We start from the raw sequence: 16,032 nt of genomic DNA on the forward strand, positions 1-16,032 counted from the left end.
GAATGCTCATGGTTTACAAAGGGGATCTACCAATTTCTTTTTTATTTTTTACCATAATTCAGGACCCCATGAATCATGACCCATTGGTTCAAGCTTCTATCCTGAAATGAAGCCACATATTGGGACAGAGAAAATCAAGAGCCATTGTTCCAGGAATGAATAGTTCTTACTGAGGACAAATGTTACCATCATTCATGAGAATATATGCAAATGAAGAAAACACAAAACAGTTTAAATGAAACCTTTTATTAAGTACAGGAGAAATTAATCCTGAAGTCTCCTCAAACACTTTGGTAATTCTCTAGAGTTTATGTAATTGGTCAATCTGAAAACTGAAAGCTAATTAAAATAAATTATATTCCTTATTTCAATCTTCTTATACTGTACACAAATCCATTTGATAATTGTTCATGTAATAGAAGAATCATCAGGATCCATCACTGATTTATTTCATCTTACTTCACAAGCACTATCTGCCTAACCTAGTAGTGGTGCTTAGAATGTTACCATTCTGACACCCCTCCAAATTTATCTGATGGAAGCTGTTCTTATATGAACTAGGAAGAAAAGCACTTCGACTCTGAGCTCAGTGAGGCAGAAAAAAAATTCCCATGTAAGAGCATGTGTGTAGAAAGTGTGCTTCATGATGCTTTGGCAGCCAGCACCTGCACAAAAGTACAATACTATTTTGAGATGATTTAGTATGTCAACTATGTGGAAGGGAAAAAGCCTTGACCATGCTGAAGTAGCATGTATATGGATCTTACTCCAAAAAAAAAAGCTGTCTTTCTTTAAATTTATATCCTGAGGAATTAATATGTCGAGGAAACTCATTGCCATTTGAAAATGGAGGGAGTGCATGATGTGAGCTTCTCTGAAAAAACAAATTTGGTATATAGCCAAATCTGACTGAAGTCCTTGCATGTACTGAGAAGTGTGACTATGGCAGGCTGAATGCTCCTTAAAACAATAACATTTATGCTTTATCTAGACACAGGATAATAAGCATGCAGTATAATTCTGGCTCAACGCACGTTAAGCTAGAACAGACAACAGCTAAACAGAGAGACACACATCATTTATGCTCAGCAGAGCAGTATGCGATCTAAAAGTAATTACCAATGTGAACTGATGTCTAGAAGCACTCTTACATTTCTGAGCATATACATTAATTCTCTCTCTTGACAGCAGGGTAATTGGCAATTGGAACACAATGAAATAATTAATAATGAAACAACCAGCACAAGATAGTCCAAAGCCATCAATGAGAGGTGCAGCAGTAAACAGACAATATATCCTAAAGCTGTTGGTGTATCTAATTCCCAGGAGTGTTAAGAAGACTATTACAGTTGCTTTATTATAAAGAAGTAATTTGAAAAAGTGCCTACAAATATACTTTTAGAAAACACTTTAGAGCTAAATGAATTTAAGTATTGAATTTTTGCACTTGTTGTAATCATGTACTTTTGTCATAATATGTACAGTCAAACCTTGGATCCCAAACACCTCCGTTTTGGAACGTTTTGGCTCCCGAACACCAAAAACCCGGAAGTAAATGCTCCGTTTTTTGGAAGCCGAATGCTCAAGGCGGCTTCCGTTTGAGTGCAGTAAGCTCCTGCAACCAATCAGAAGCTATGCCTCAGTTGTTGAACATTTCGGAAGCTGAACAGGCTTCCAGAATGGATTACATTCGACAACCGAGGTTTGACTGTATAATTTAATCCCCCCACCCCGCCCAAGTTTACCTGAAGTGTAGCTCACATGCTTTCCTTTTTCTTACTACAAAATAGTTGCTCGGGAACGTAAGTGCCAGCTTGTAGATCAAGATGGCAATGAAATAATGGAGCATAAAGATTTTTCAAATCAGGAAGAAAGATTCCTTTATTTGGTGCAGTTCATCTCTCACCAAGGAAGCTTTTAACTACGGTTCTGCAGCATAAACAATGGTAGTTGGCTTCGATGAAGTAGAATGGGAAGTGCTGTTCAACTTGCATTCATGTAGCTTCAAATATCTGATTTTACGAAACAGCCATGGTTGATTCCAGTAATAATTAGGCCTTTCATCAAATATATACAGCACTGTGACCTACTAGCTTTCAGCTTCACTCTTTTTCAATCCAAATCTCTTGCAAGCTTTCTCAAATGCCACTTGTCCCATGAGAAATGTGATGGTAAAATTTCGTTTATACCAATCTCTAAATTTCAGAACCAAGGAAACAAAGCAACATAAAACACAATTAGCCATCTTGAAATTATTACTGACAGTAAAAGATGTAAGATTTTGAGTTGACTTAATAGGTGCTTTTTCTTTCCTTGCCAATTAAAGCAAAATTACTTTAAGTTTTTAAAGTGCTTATTCAGATGCCCTACTTCATAATCCATGTGTGATAATGCATGGCTCCAGGCAAGTATCTACATATTGCAGATAGGCTTTTAAAGAAACTTGATGACTAATTATATCTGTAGTTACATAAGCTATAATAATGTGATACCAATGCAGTGAGGAAAGAATTAGCTTAAGGGACATCCCAGTTATTTCTGTTTAAAGGATTATTGTACTTATGTGTAAAAACTAAACTAAAAAATATTTATCAAAGACTTGACCCAGCATATCAAAACCATTGGCCTAAGTAAACACCAGGAAAAGATGAATATCTTTTTAATGATGGAATAAACATTTATAATGAAGTGAATCTATGCACATCTACTCAGTAGTAAGTACCATTAAGTTCAATGGTACTTGCTCCCAGGGAAGTGAGTACAGTATAAGTCTGCAGACTAATAGTGTGTTAATATGCCTTAGAAAGTTGCTTGGTTACCTGATTAACATTCAATGTTATTCCCCTCCTTCCCAGATTCCTTTCTTTGTAAGCATATTTGTTTTATTAAATTGTGAATTTGTAGAGAGGATTATGCACTATAAATTGCTGTATGATGCCTAGCATAACAGTAGGAAAAGCATAAATAATTAATTGTGGTAAAGCAAAGATTCTGACTCTTAATGGAATAGCAAAACGGGGAATCAGGTGGCAGCAAAGAAACAAGATCTGTGTGGTTCAGAAAAGGTTTTGCTAAAAAAAAAGTGGTTTTTTTTAGCAAAAAGTGGTTTTTTTAGATAAAAAGACACAATTGTTCCAGGAATCATATTCTCACCTGTTATAATAGAAATGTTTTTTAAAGTTTTTACTTAAAAAGGCTTTGTAAAATTCAGCCATTTCTTCTGCAGACAATGTTATTTTCTGGCCTGAAAGAAAAAAATCACAACACCTAAGTCAGAAGGTTTAATCATCATACCAGTACGAACATTTAAACATAAATCCCTTGCAAAAACTGAACTTGACTTTTCAAACACTCAGAATGTAGTCTTAAGTTTTGCTATGGACTTCTTCGTTTGTCTTCCATAAATCACAAACTCTTAGCTTACTTTCCTATATGTAATCAATGAATAATAGTGACTTTCTTTATGGGATTTTTGAGAGTGCAGTACTAAAGGCAGTAATTTTTTTTTCCTTCTTAGAAACTGAAAAGCTGCAGATTCATAGCGTAACCTGGAATTCAGGTGTAACCTCTCTAGGCTTCTGCCATAAACTATAAGATTCTCATTACACTCTTCTCTGAGTTCTCTCTCTGTTTTGTAAATTAAGTGCCAAGGAGTAACACCCTTATACAGAAAGACCAAGATTGCTTAAGAAATAATTATTATTTATGCTAGATTAGAACATTTTCTAAAATGTAAATCAGAATCCTCCCCATAAGAAAGTGCTGTGAAATGTAGAAACAACAATCTAACCTTTTTCATCTCTCAGTTGTAGACCTTTGGATTTCAATTTGGAACAGACAAATTCTTCTTTTTCCTGAAACAGTATCAGGAAATTTTAGAATACAAGGTTTTTGGCATCTTAGTTTGCTTATTTCACCTCAGCAATAACTGCTACCAAGTGTAGGACTTTTAATGATCCCTGATCCCACTCCATCAAATATATTAACTGGCCGACTAGACGATCTTCAGCAAACAATTTATGGATTATTTTACAAATAAGCAATCTGTAATGCAGGAAAATTACTGGGGTAACTTCTTACTGGCCTAGTTATCTATTTGGTTTGACCTGCACGCTTGGGAAAGGGTCATACAGCAGTACATTCAGTTCTCTGTCCTTTCCATCTGTAACAGGAGAGGCTGAATTCGTTCCTGCAGGCAGTGATTCTTACCAGAGTGACATCATAAAATATATTTGGGGCATTTATGTATTAAAAATTATTCTTCTGATTCTATTTTATTCTTAATAACTACGGGGTGCAAAGATCAGGCCTCATACAATAAGGCAACAGCAAAAAAATATGTTGGATGCCTCTCAGCAATTCTCCCTACAAACTTTTAAGGTCTCCCAGCACCACCAAGTGGTTTTACACTTCCTCTGCATGCTTACCTTTCTAAATGATATATTCTGTTCTGCCCAGAACTGTTGATTCCAAACCTGAGTTTCCTGTCTAAGCTCTCTAAGCCTTCGTTCCAGTGGGGATTCGTGTTTGGATATATAAAATATTACTGGTCGGAGGTTCGAACATCGATCAGGAGGACCAATCCAATCGTGGCAAGAGTGTGAAGGAGGGCAAAAACTTGCAGCCTTAAAAAAAGAGGGTGTTTTTTTAATAGTACGTTTTTCTCCCCATACAAAGGCACCACAAACTTTTTCAATTTTATCTAAAAACCTAAGGTACCCAAGACACTAAAAGTTAAGAAGTGAGCATTAACAGGTCTCCAGATCACATTTGTTCCAGTTCACATTGGGAGAAAAATCTAACTATGATATCAGAGATAACTTATGTGGCCCATAACCCTGTATTTCCTAGCCTATCTTTGTAGCCAAAAGGACTAACAATGTGTTTAAAATTAACAAATTAAAGCAGAGGTACTCACAATGATGATTTGCACCCAGCAGCAATTTCTGCATTTGCGCAATACAGGATTCTAATAAACGGCATATGCATCGTAACTGAAGAACATAAACTGAAATTAAGCCTATGTTTTCAGTATTTCACTTGGTAGTAAATCCATTTTAAATGAATAGGCCTTACTTCCAAGTAAACTTGGCTAGGATCATCATGCAAGAATACTGTATAATATCCACTGTGTCTACCTACTAAAACCTACAATCTGCCATATTTCTAAAAAAAGGAAAGACGATAAGTAACAGTATGCAACTGCAGTATTCAAATCAGCATAGCCTGCCAGTTCGTTATCATTTTGGAATACAGCTCATATGTGTTGATAGTTCCCATCCCAATCAGACTTTGAGATACCATCATATGCAAATATGTTAAAAGAATCACAGTAGTAGCATTCAGGCACCTGCTTTTATAAATTATTTTTAAAAACAGAGACAGGAGGGGGGAGTGCTGCTGCAGCTCACAGATGCTCTGCCCACAGCAACCCAGAGCACATCGCTCCCAGCTGTGCAGAGTGTGTGTGTGTCTGTTGGTTTTTTTTACATACATTTGCTTGAACACAACACACATTTATTTAAGTTCTACTTATGTTCAAGCAATTTCAAGCAGAAGTCCTCTGCAGACCTACCCTGTACAACACAGGGAAAGTAGGGAAATGAGGAGGGTGCAATGTGTTGAGGATGCTGGGGGCAGGGTCTTGCTAATCCAGGCCCTAAGTTAAGCCATTCTGGCTGTCCTGTCCATGGGGATGTAGCCATCTCTGTAGTGGTGTCCTGACTACAGAATCCTCCCCACCTACAGGTGCAGTCAACCTGTAAATTGACAGGCTTCTGGTGCCAAACTGAAATGCACTTATTCTTCCAAACTTTAAGTGGTGCCAATTAGACAGGCCACCTGAATTTGGGAATTTGGGAAATATTACGTCTATTGATAAATTGTATCTGTATTTGATGCTAATTTTTGTCCTTATGTTTCATTGTTAGTATGCATTTTTATCTGTATTTTACTGATTTGTTTGTGAACTGCCCAGGGATTCATACTGCCAGGACTACTGTATTTAGAAGTGTGACAAACTAAAACTGGGAAACACTAAGTGCATGAGCAGCACTGGATTCAGCTAACAGTTATTTGTGCTTATTTTGTCTCATATAAGTAAGACCAAAAAGCAGTTATCACCCATCATCTGGAAGCCACTGATGGCATTGGCTAAACTGCTGCTGTGATGTCATGGAATGCTCACAAACATGCTAAAGGAAAGGAAATGGTGACAGAATGTTAATAATAAAGTGGAAGAGTGGGTTGCCTGGGGAAATGGTTCAAGGAGCATCTAGCAGTGTTTCTCAAACCTGAGTTCCTAGCCCTTGTTGACCTATAACTCCCATCATCCCTAGCTAGAACCAGTGATCAGGGGTGATGGGAGTTGTAGTCCAACAACAGCCGGGCACCCATGTTTGAGAAACACTGGAAGAGGTAGCTCAAGGAAACATGTACCTGTAGAGCATGAGACTCTTGAATTTGTTGTGGCTTTGAGCTCCATATGGGGTAAAAATATTCCTGCATGGCAGGGGGTTGAACTAGATGACCCTTGTGGGGTCTGTGAAATCCTTCCCCATTTTATCTTCATAATCTTGGGTCACCCACTACACTAGCTTTTCCTAACCATAAACCCTCCAGGTGTCTTGAACTCCTCCCACTGCATGCAAAAAGTCCCACGTTTAATGTATAGCAACTGCAGGTAAGGCCATGGAAGACTCCTGCTTGAAACCCTGAAGTGATGCCCACTGCAGTGACCCAATGGTTCAAAGCAGCTTCCCACATGCCCATCCCTCAGCCTGACCTGCTTCACAGTTGTTATGAAGACAAAATGGGGATGGAAATGAACCAGTATGGTGTAGTGGTTTGCTGGTCTTAAACCGGGATGGGGAGGGGCAAGATCCAGGTTCAAATTCCTGCTCCGGCCACAAAGCTCACCAGGTGAGCTTGAGCCAGTTACCGCTACTTTCCCTGCAGCCTCACCTACCTCACAGGGCTGTTGTGAGGATAGGGGGGGGGGGAGAAGAGAACCAAGCAGGCTGCCTTGAACTCACTGTAGGAAAAGCAGAATACAGGCTGTAATGAGTAAGAAAAGAAACGTAGGTTCGGACCTCCTTGAATAGTGGGATATAAATAGCCAGTTTGAGTCCCCTCAGGTGAAACAGTGGGTATGAATAAATATAATAAATAATAATAATAGAAGAAATGAAACGGGGGGAAAATAAGAATTAGGTTGGAAAGCAGAGGCCTGAGTTTGAAACAAATACAAGCAGCAATATCCTCACTCAAAGTTTCCTCGGAAGTAAGGCTCGCTGTGCTGAACAGAGCTTACTCCTGAGTAAACGTGCTTAGGACGCACCACCGACTTTGGTCGCATAGCTGTCAACTTTTCCCTTTTCTTGCGAGGAATCCTATTCGGAATAAGGGAACTTCCCTGAAAAAAAGGGAAAAGTTGACCGCCATGCTGGTGTTTCTGAGGGGAAACCCCCGCCATACTTTCCCTCGCCTCCAATCTCCCCCACAACCCCCATTACCCGGCTTTCGTGGGGCGGAGATACACCCCCAGCCTCAGGCCCTCCGCCGCGAGGGGAACCCTCGGGGGACGAGGAGGAAAAACGGCCGCAACATGCGCGTGAAGCCGCCGCCGCCGGACGGCTGAGGGAAACTCGGCTCTTCACAGCCGCCGCCATCTTTCGGCGCACGACCGACGCATGCGCACGACGACCCCTTCCACCCGGTCGCCGGGCAGATAACCGGCGCGCGCAAGGTCCGCTCCAACCCTCGATAGCAGGCAACGGTCGACTTCTGCTTTTACGCTTTACGGCAGGGCGTCGCGAACGCCGAACGTCGCGATCCCTCTACAGCCTCACCAAATAGCCGTAGGGCGGGGAAGGCGGAGAGAGGGGAAAAAAGGACAAGGGCGCATGCGCGCACGCGTCAAAAGAGGCTTAGGTTAGTCCCCGCCTCAGGTTAAGTTGAGGGAAAGGAGGAGGAGGAGGAGAGTGTGAGGCGACGGTGCGTTGGTCGGCGGAGTCCGGAGACGGCGGGGCTGAAAGGAGCCTGGTAGCTGTGGGATGGCCGGCGTGGCACGGCTGGCGCAGAGGGAGCGAGGCCGGAGTCGCCTTGCTGCGCCTCCCCGGCGCCCCTGAAGGAGAGGCGATGCGCTGACCAGAAAGGTGAGGGGCCGGGTGGGCGAGGGGCTAAAAGGCCTGTTGTTGTTTATTATGAGTATCCCCTGAGGAAGGCAGAACAAGGCGAAGCTAAAATAAAAATGGAGGCCCCTCCCCCAACAACCCTTGGTTGCGAGTTCAGAGAGACTCGTGACAAGTGGTCGTGGGAACCCGGTGCGAGGCACTCGGTGTTGCAGCGCGGCGGCTGGTAGGTCTTTGCTTCGCTTGCGTGTTGAGGGAGAGATAATTCACCAGAAGACGGGAAGCCATGCTAGTGGGGGCTGGAATAGGGAGGCGAGTAAGTGCGGGCTTTAAAACGGCTACGTGCGAGTGGTAAGTGAGAGGGAGATATTGCAGCCAGGGTGGCAGGAGAAGGGCTTCCACCTGATAAGAAAGAGGGGTAGGGCTCGTCCCACCTTCATGCTCACAACAACCCGTGTCTACTGGAAGTTGTCGTTGTTTATTAAACTTCTATACTACAGGGCGGTTTGCAATATAAAAACACCAAAGTGCATAGTAACAAGTTGCTCCAGTTGGTGAGGAGGATCGTAATCCTTACCTCTGGCTTTCGCACACTGGCTTCCTTCCAGACGTAAACGCTGCTGCGTAGGGTTGTAGATCCCATATTGCCTGGTTTAAAAACAAATAAAAAGTGAAAAGTTCCAGGCCTGGTCGTATTGGGGTAACTTGGGAAGGGCCCGACCTGGGTAGGGGAGGGTCTCGGGACGCAGAACGGCCGTGACGCGCCTCTTTTGCTCACCCGGTAATTTCACCCTTTTGCCAAAGCGGATTATACGCAGGAGAGGTTGGTCGGTAGGCGCAATGGTTTGATCCGAGGGGACGAACGCTTTGGGGTGGGTGGGAAGAGGCCGACCCTAACTACTTGCGGGGACGGGCACAGGAGCGGTGGTGGTAGTGCTTGTTTTGGGGGCTGCAGAGCCGCCTGGGCCACGTTGCGCGGATTGGAAACCGCGGCGTGGGCATCACGGCACGCGCGGGCGCATTTGGACACCGGTTGTAGGATTGCGTGGCGGGGAGGGGAAGTGGGGAGCAGCTGGCTGGCGTCTCTGTAGCGGGGGCAAGGGATAGTAGGGCTGGGTGAGTGGCTACACCCTGTAGGGGAGAGGGAATCCCCCTGTGGGGCGGGAAAGGGATCTTACGGATTTTAAAGTTGCTGGGAGAGGGAGATGCCGGCCTAGGCCTGGCAAAACGCGGCGAGGGGAATTTCCCTTCCTTTCTCCCCACCCCCCCTTCCTCCATCGATCTTCTTCTGGCTGCTGAAGCTGCTTCCCGTTTTCCTGGCGCCACCCTCCGGCTTTGAGCCGCTCCCGGAGAAGCGACTCGGATGCCCCAGGCGGAATTAGAGTGTCCGGCATTGTGAAGTCACTGGGGACCGAGGGCGGCGAGGGAGGCTGCCCGCGAGCTCCGCCTGGGGGGAAGCGGCCCGAGCTCGGGGCTGATTCCCGGCTTCCTTCCTGCAGGAATGTAGGGTTGATATAGGGGGCGGGGGATCAAGCTCTGTGCACGGGGACTCGCTTCCCCCAAGGGGCTTCTCGCTGGGGTGAGAACGGGGCGGGCGCCGCTGGCTTTGTGTATATGTGGGGCGGTGGGTGGGGCAGGGAGGGGGGAGCTCCCGGGTGGGAGGGCGGCGGCAGCAAGAGGCAGATGAGCTGGAGACAAGGCCATATAGGCAGGGAGGGAATTGGGAACATCCCAAGGAGGTATTCAGATGTTGCCTGGCCAAAGGTCTGCTTGCTGTGGTTTGAAATGTTGAGAGTGCACAGCTGTCTTATTGCTGGGGGCGTTGGAGAGAGGAAAGTGCAAGTGTAGTACTGACTGTACTGGCTATATGATCATGTATCTCATTACTAGTCTGACCAGGGCAAGTGAAGATGAGCAGTATCTTCTTTTCCTTGTTTAGCTGCTGCCTTTTTCTGGCACCAGAAGAGTAATGTTTGGGAAGCAGATGGCACTATCATCTTTAATTTTCTTCCTCAGTGCATCAGCTACTTTGTTCTGCCTCGCCTGTGATGTCTAATGACAAAGGAAAGAAAACCCTCTTCTTGGTGTGCATATGATGGGGGGGGGGCAGGAGAGGCTCATGAAACATACTGTTTACTGCTTTAGTTAAAATGCACAGGATCAAGCCGTTAGTGTGTGACAGTAAACAAAATTCTAGGAGATACCCTTTAAAATATTTTTTTGAAAAGATCCAGAGATGTCATGCTTTTTAAACTGTCATTTCATGAAACTCAATGGGACATACATAGGGTAAAGTCCTCTTTTCTTTGAGGACAGGTATTTCCAAGAAGAGATGTTGGTAAAAAGTGAAGTGTTAGGTCTTTGTAGAATTAGAGCAGAAAAGTTGAATTTTCAAAATATTGACTAACAAGCAGACATGTATTTCAAGCATCAGTTATATTTGATTGTATCTTTGCATTATTTCTAGCTCTGTTGGAACTGGATGAAGAAAAAGTATGGATATGGGTAACCAACATCCTTCCATTAAGAGGCTACAAGAAATACAGAAAGAAGTCAAAGAGTTTGAGTCACAAGTAATATCCTTCAGTGGTCTGTCTAGTGACAGAGCTTACAAGAAACTAGAGAGAGTTTTGACTAAACAACTTTTTGAAATCGATTCTGTGGATGCTGAAGGCAGAGGTGATGTTCAGCAAGCCAGGAAGAGGGCTGCCCAGGAAACTGAAAGACTGCTTAAGGAACTGGAGCAGAATGCAAACCACCCCCAAAGGTTGGAGATTGAATCCCTGTTTAATGAAGCACAATCATTGGTGGAACAAGAAATCACAGCTTTTTACAAAGGAGGCAATTGTGTAACTGAGGAATTTGAAGAAGGTATTCAAGATATCATCTTTAGGCTCACTCAGGTGAAAACTGGAGGGAAACTCTCTCTACGGAAAGCCAGGTATCGCACTCTGACCAAAGTGTGTGCTGTTCAAGAAATTATAGACAGTTGTACAAAGCAGCAGCCTTCACTGCCATTGTCCAGTGATGCACATCCTTCTGTCTCTAAGATTAATTCTGTCATGGTTGATGTGAACAAAGCGAAAGGGACCCTTATTGCTGTTTTAATGGGAGTAAATAACAATGAGACCTGTAGACATTTATCTTGCGTGCTCACTGGCCTGATTGCTGATCTGGATGCCTTAGATGTATGTGGCCGTCCAGAAATAAGGAACTACCGTAAAGAAGTTGTGGAGGAGATCAATAAATTGCAGAAATACCTGGATCTTGAAGAAGAAGCTGATGCCACTTCTGCTTATGACTTGGCACAAAACAGATGCATTATAAAAATTGAGGAAATCCGCAAAAAGATGAAAGAGATTCATGCTTCTCTTTTAAAAGTAGAGAGAGCTTCAGATTTATACCTGAAGTCAAAAGCAGAACTGCAAGGGTTAATTGCACAGTTGGATGAAGTGAGTCCAGGCAAAAATCCTTGTATCCGAGAAGCCAGGAGGAGAGCAGTGATAGAAGTACAAACCCTCATAACATATATTGACTTAAAGGAAGCACTTGTCAAGCGACAAATGTTTGCAGAGCAAACCGAAGCAGAACCTGCATCACATAAAGCTGTTTGGAATATTCTTGGAAACGTGTCCCAAATTCAGCAAGAGGTGCTGTCTTTTGATGGAAACAGAACTGATAAGAACTACATGAGACTAGAGGAGCTCCTCACCAAACAACTTCTAGCACTTGATGCTATAGACCCACAAGGGGATGAGCACTCAAAAGCAGCCAGGAAGCAGGCAGTGAAGCTTGCGCAGAATATTCTTTACTACTTAGACATGAAAACAGATGAATGGGAATATTAAATAACAGAGGTCTTGTGCTGGACGTTGCTTTGTCTCTTGCACTTTACGTCGACCAATCTCCCATAGACGACACAAGACCAAAAGTTTATTTGCTCATCACTTACAGGCCAAGTAAATGTTGGACTGAGCTATGCTGCAGCTGTCTTGTGTTGTCGCAGTCGGGCAATGACAGCAATCATGCCATTTGTGTTAGTTTTGGTCACAGCCATCTTTCCCCCATGATTTGTGATGAAGTGTTGCAGAACTGCCAAACCATCCTGTCTAACATTCTTCTACACAGTGAAGAATGCTATCTGTCCAACATGTTTTCTTTAAGGAGTCAAAGTGAAACTGATGGAGAGAAGACAAAGAGCTAATGTCTGTTAGCCATAAACCACCTTAGATGTCACATTTTTCTGCCACTGCACAGTTGCAATCCAAAGGATTAAATGCAAATTGGTCATGGTCTTTTTTGTATGTGCATTTGATTTAGTCTCGCTGATCTCTTGCCTAAGGTTTGGCTTGATTACATACAGTGTTTAATAGTTAGGGCCTAATATAGGACTGTGTGTTGTAACAGTTTTTGCACTTAGGCATAAACTGCAGGCTGCATTTTGAAGCAGTGTACTGATTCATATAGGCGTAGGTTGTGTGCAGTTACACTATGACTAGTGGTCATTCTGAAAGCAGTTTTCTGTTTATAAACCAGGGCTGACAGCATTGGTTGGAAAAAATTCTATATGTATGTTGTTGAAAAACCAATAAAATATAGCTTTTGAAGAATTAAGCTGAATTCTTCAGTAGTCAAGAGACACCTCCCTTCACCCCTCCCCCCCAAAACCTGGGCTCTTAACGGTTGTAGAACTACTTTAGCCAAATTTTGTGATGTCTAAAATAACTTGCTTCCTGACACACTAGGCAGCTTCTAAATGACTCCTTTGCATTTTTCTGGTTTGAATGAAATCATTACAGCTTTTGGCATGATAAAAAATGAAGTAAGTGCTTTTACACATGAATCTGGCCGGAAACCATTAGTGTTCATCACAGTTTCATGTGTTGCTGATACGCTCCAAATCCTTCTGGACTTAGTTCCTTTTAGTTATTTTGGTGAGCTATGATAGTATCCTTCGCTATGGTCTGATGGCAAGATGTTTGTACTTATATGCCTTAGATGTGTGTGGTCTGCTATACTTCTATAGTTTTGAATCTTTCAGGCAGTTGGAATGGCAAACACTTCAAAGTGTTTCTATTTTTGATTGAAGCATAGTTGTCTATTGTGTTAGCTGTATTGATTTAGTTGCATGTATTGTATCATTTGGTAATTGCTGCTTTGTGTTTCTTTCTCCTCCGCCCCCACCCCATTAACCCAATGAATTCCCTGAATCCTTAGAGGAGCCTTACAACTTAGTAAACTGTCAGATCTTATTATGTCTGACCATATTCCTAAATAAACTGAACTCATTTTCAGTGTAGATTGTATGCTATCCTGTTAGTAGTTTTGGGAAGAAGAAACCAGCATCAATCAAAGTATTTGTAGAGTGCATTCTTAGTGGCATGCAGAAATCAGCAGTAGATAGAAATAAGTTGTAAAAGAAGTAACCAGAGTTTCTCAGAGAGCTCCTGTAAACAAAATTACTGGCTTATGGAAGATTATTTCTTTGAAATGGCTTATAAATGTAGATCTTGGATTTGTAAATAGAGTTTCAATATGCAATTAAAAGAAGCAAGGCTATCCTTAGGAGACGTGCCTTTTTAAGCGACACTTGAATTTACAGCACCTTATAGCTACAACTAGCTGGCTTCATGCTGCTTCCCAGTGAAGTAGTCTACCCTTCAGACTGCTTCTACCCTTCAGCTCTAATATGGATAAAAAATATTCTGCCACATTTGCAGAACAAGAAGCTTGTTCAAAGCTTGGTGTTACCTCTTTTTGATTATAGGCACTTGCTTAGCAAATTTTTGTCAAGGAAATTTATGGATTCAGTTTCAGTCTAGGTTAAATAGAACCCAATGCTAAACAATAGACTTGTTGGATGCTTCGCCATGAATGTCTTTCCTTTGCACTTTTCTGCTTTTTTCCAGTTTGAGTCCTTAATGAATTGGTTAGCATCTATAACTAAAAGTAGTTCACTTTCAGTAGGTTCTTTTAGCCATAAAGGTTTGGAACCTAAGTGGTGTGCATATAGAGTTCCCATGTGCCTTGGATTCCCCAAGTCACTTTATTTTCAAAACATGCATGTTTCCCCTTTGCATACACTACTGCCCTGACTTCAAATTAATTGATGAAACTATTGTTTATATGAGAACTTCAGATGTATAGAACTCTCATTGTTTAAGGAGCTCCTGGATTCGGCTTCAGATGGAATGTTTACTTCAGGAGGCGACAACTAAACAATGCTTATTAATGTTTCAGTAACAGATTCATGGTACTTAATTTTTTCTAGTGATTTCATCTTTCATTTTTTTTGTAAACATACTTAAATGTTCATATATTACCTGCCAGGGGAATGCTGCTCTTTAACTATAGACTCCCATTATTTATACCCATTCCTAAGATTTGCTTCTCATAGTTATGTAGCATGTCATAGGTGCCGATTTAACAGGAAATCGTATGATGAAGACATATTCGAAAAGCTCAACTCCCCCGGTTTTCTTTTTAAAGACGAATGCCTATTTCATGAGTTTCAATGTACAGCATTTAAACTTATGTTAAGATCTTTGGTACAGTATAATTAATCAGTTTATGCATGAATTAAAATAGTGAACTAAACAAGCTAAACCAAAAAGTCTGTTAATGTGGATTGTAAGAAATCCTTGTTTTGTGCTTTCAAGAATGTACTTTTTGTATTCAATATGCAACCAGGCTAGGAAATATGCTTTTTTCCATTTCAGCGGGCTAAAGATGTTTCCTGCTTTTGAATTACTCAGTACTGGACCAACTCAGTCTGCATTTTTAAAGAAATTAAAATCTTTTCTGTATGGAGTGCCATGACATTGTAGCAAAATAAGCATAGTGATGTGATTTTGCTGAATCTTTAAACATCATGATACTATTTTTTTCAGATTATGATTGTATTGCTTTAGGAAAAGGGTTGATCCAAGCAGCCTTGTTCTGATATATTTGCCAGCAACCATGATCAGTTATCTTTCCTCTGATCTGTTGGCTTTAACTCCTCTTTTGCTGTGATCAACAAACTCTTGAAATGAGTCCCTGCAGTTAAGCTGCTTCTAGGTCCCAGCACTCGGTGGTACAGATTGTTCTTTTGTTCCTCATGTTTCTTAAAATTTAATTGACATGTTAGACTTTGTATAAATACAATACTGCTTTTCAGAAAGTGTATTGACTTCATTTTTATGTACAGTATAGAATTGTTTTGGTGTGTACAAATTCATCAGATATTCCTAATAAAGCATTTTTATGCTTTTCCTCTTGATAATTCATTTCAAGATCAAACTCTTTTCCTTCTTTCGATAATGGACTTTCTATATAACAGTGCAAGAATACACTTTTCTTCTGTACTTAGCAAACTGGTCTAGGTGTATGTTTAAAATGAAGATTTGCCTTCCCCACCTTTTGATAAAGAATGGAAATGTAACATCACTAACAGGGGTGTATAATAGAACACCACAGCTTAGTGAAAACATTTAGGCACCTTATCTTTAGGCTCTGGTTAGCAGTTTTCTAAAAGGTCTGAATCTAATAAACAGAACTGGGAAATATTTTATCATCTATATAGTATAGCCCCTTTAAATGTAGCAAGTGCCCAATTCTCCTATTCTACCTTTAAGTGAAAGCAAGTCTTACAGATTTCAGTGGAGCAAACCCTCCAATAAAGTACGCATAGAATTGCAGTGGTAGCCAAATTGCATGCTTATATGAGAAGAGTCTGCTGGATCAGGCCAGTAGCCCATCTAGTCCAGCATCCTGTTTCACAGTGGCCAACCAAATACCTATGGGAAACCTGCAAGCAGGACCTGAGGCCAACAGCACTCTCCCATCCTGTTGTTTCATGCTCTTCTTAAATGTTTGTAGCTAAATCCTTTCTCTACCCAGTGATTTGGTATGAGAAGTA

At 41.8% G+C, this 16,032-nt stretch overlaps 2 protein-coding genes across 6 annotated transcripts; one reads left to right on the forward strand and one right to left on the reverse strand.

The window, feature by feature from the left end:
- Nucleotides 1-230: 230 nt before the first annotated feature.
- On the reverse strand, nucleotides 231-9,533 carry COA8 (cytochrome c oxidase assembly factor 8). 4 transcript variants are annotated; one of them, XM_083738478.1, is made up of 7 exons: nucleotides 9,311-9,455; nucleotides 8,911-9,029; nucleotides 8,710-8,780; nucleotides 4,428-4,625; nucleotides 3,791-3,854; nucleotides 3,154-3,244; nucleotides 231-2,195 (listed from the first exon to the last, which is right to left on the reverse strand). In XM_083738478.1, the coding sequence occupies exons 3-7, from the start codon at nucleotides 8,773-8,775 to the stop codon at nucleotides 2,090-2,092; spliced, it is 525 nt and encodes a 174-aa protein (XP_083594604.1). In that variant the 5' UTR covers nucleotides 8,776-8,780; nucleotides 8,911-9,029; nucleotides 9,311-9,455; the 3' UTR covers nucleotides 231-2,089. The 4 variants fall into 4 exon arrangements, with proteins under 4 accessions (XP_083594604.1, XP_083594602.1, XP_083594603.1 ...); XM_083738476.1 differs by lacking the exon at nucleotides 8,911-9,029 and having other exon boundaries at nucleotides 9,311-9,533; XM_083738477.1 differs by lacking the exons at nucleotides 8,710-8,780; nucleotides 8,911-9,029; nucleotides 9,311-9,455 and adding an exon at nucleotides 7,515-7,853.
- On the forward strand, nucleotides 8,019-15,385 carry BAG5 (BAG cochaperone 5). Of its 2 annotated transcripts, none has more exons than XM_083736424.1 (2): nucleotides 8,019-8,156; nucleotides 10,600-15,385. In XM_083736424.1, exon 2 carries the CDS (start codon nucleotides 10,628-10,630, stop codon nucleotides 11,978-11,980), a length of 1,353 nt encoding a protein of 450 aa, XP_083592550.1. In that variant the 5' UTR covers nucleotides 8,019-8,156; nucleotides 10,600-10,627; the 3' UTR covers nucleotides 11,981-15,385. The 2 variants fall into 2 exon arrangements, with proteins under 2 accessions (XP_083592550.1, XP_083592549.1); XM_083736423.1 differs by lacking the exon at nucleotides 8,019-8,156 and adding an exon at nucleotides 9,560-9,711.
- The last annotated feature ends 647 nt before the right edge of the window (nucleotides 15,386-16,032 follow it).

Source organism: Podarcis gaigeae, assembly GCF_964106915.1.
Source record: "Podarcis gaigeae genome assembly, chromosome: 1".
NCBI lineage: Eukaryota > Metazoa > Chordata > Lepidosauria > Squamata > Lacertidae > Podarcis > Podarcis gaigeae.

Coding starts and splice junctions, on each gene's coding strand:
- COA8 (XM_083738476.1), bottom strand. CDS start 9,410: ATGGAGGAAGGGGGGGTGGGGAGAAAGGAAGGGAAATTCCCCTCGCCG. Junction 3,855..4,427: donor AGAATATATCATTTAGAAAG/GTAAGCATGCAG, acceptor ATACTGTTTCAG/GAAAAAGAAGAATTTGTCTG. Junction 2,196..3,153: donor AAACATTTCTATTATAACAG/GTGAGAATATGA, acceptor TCTGAAATTTAG/AGATTGGTATAAACGAAATT.
- BAG5 (XM_083736424.1), top strand. CDS start 10,628: ATGGATATGGGTAACCAACATCCTTCCATTAAGAGGCTACAAGAAATA.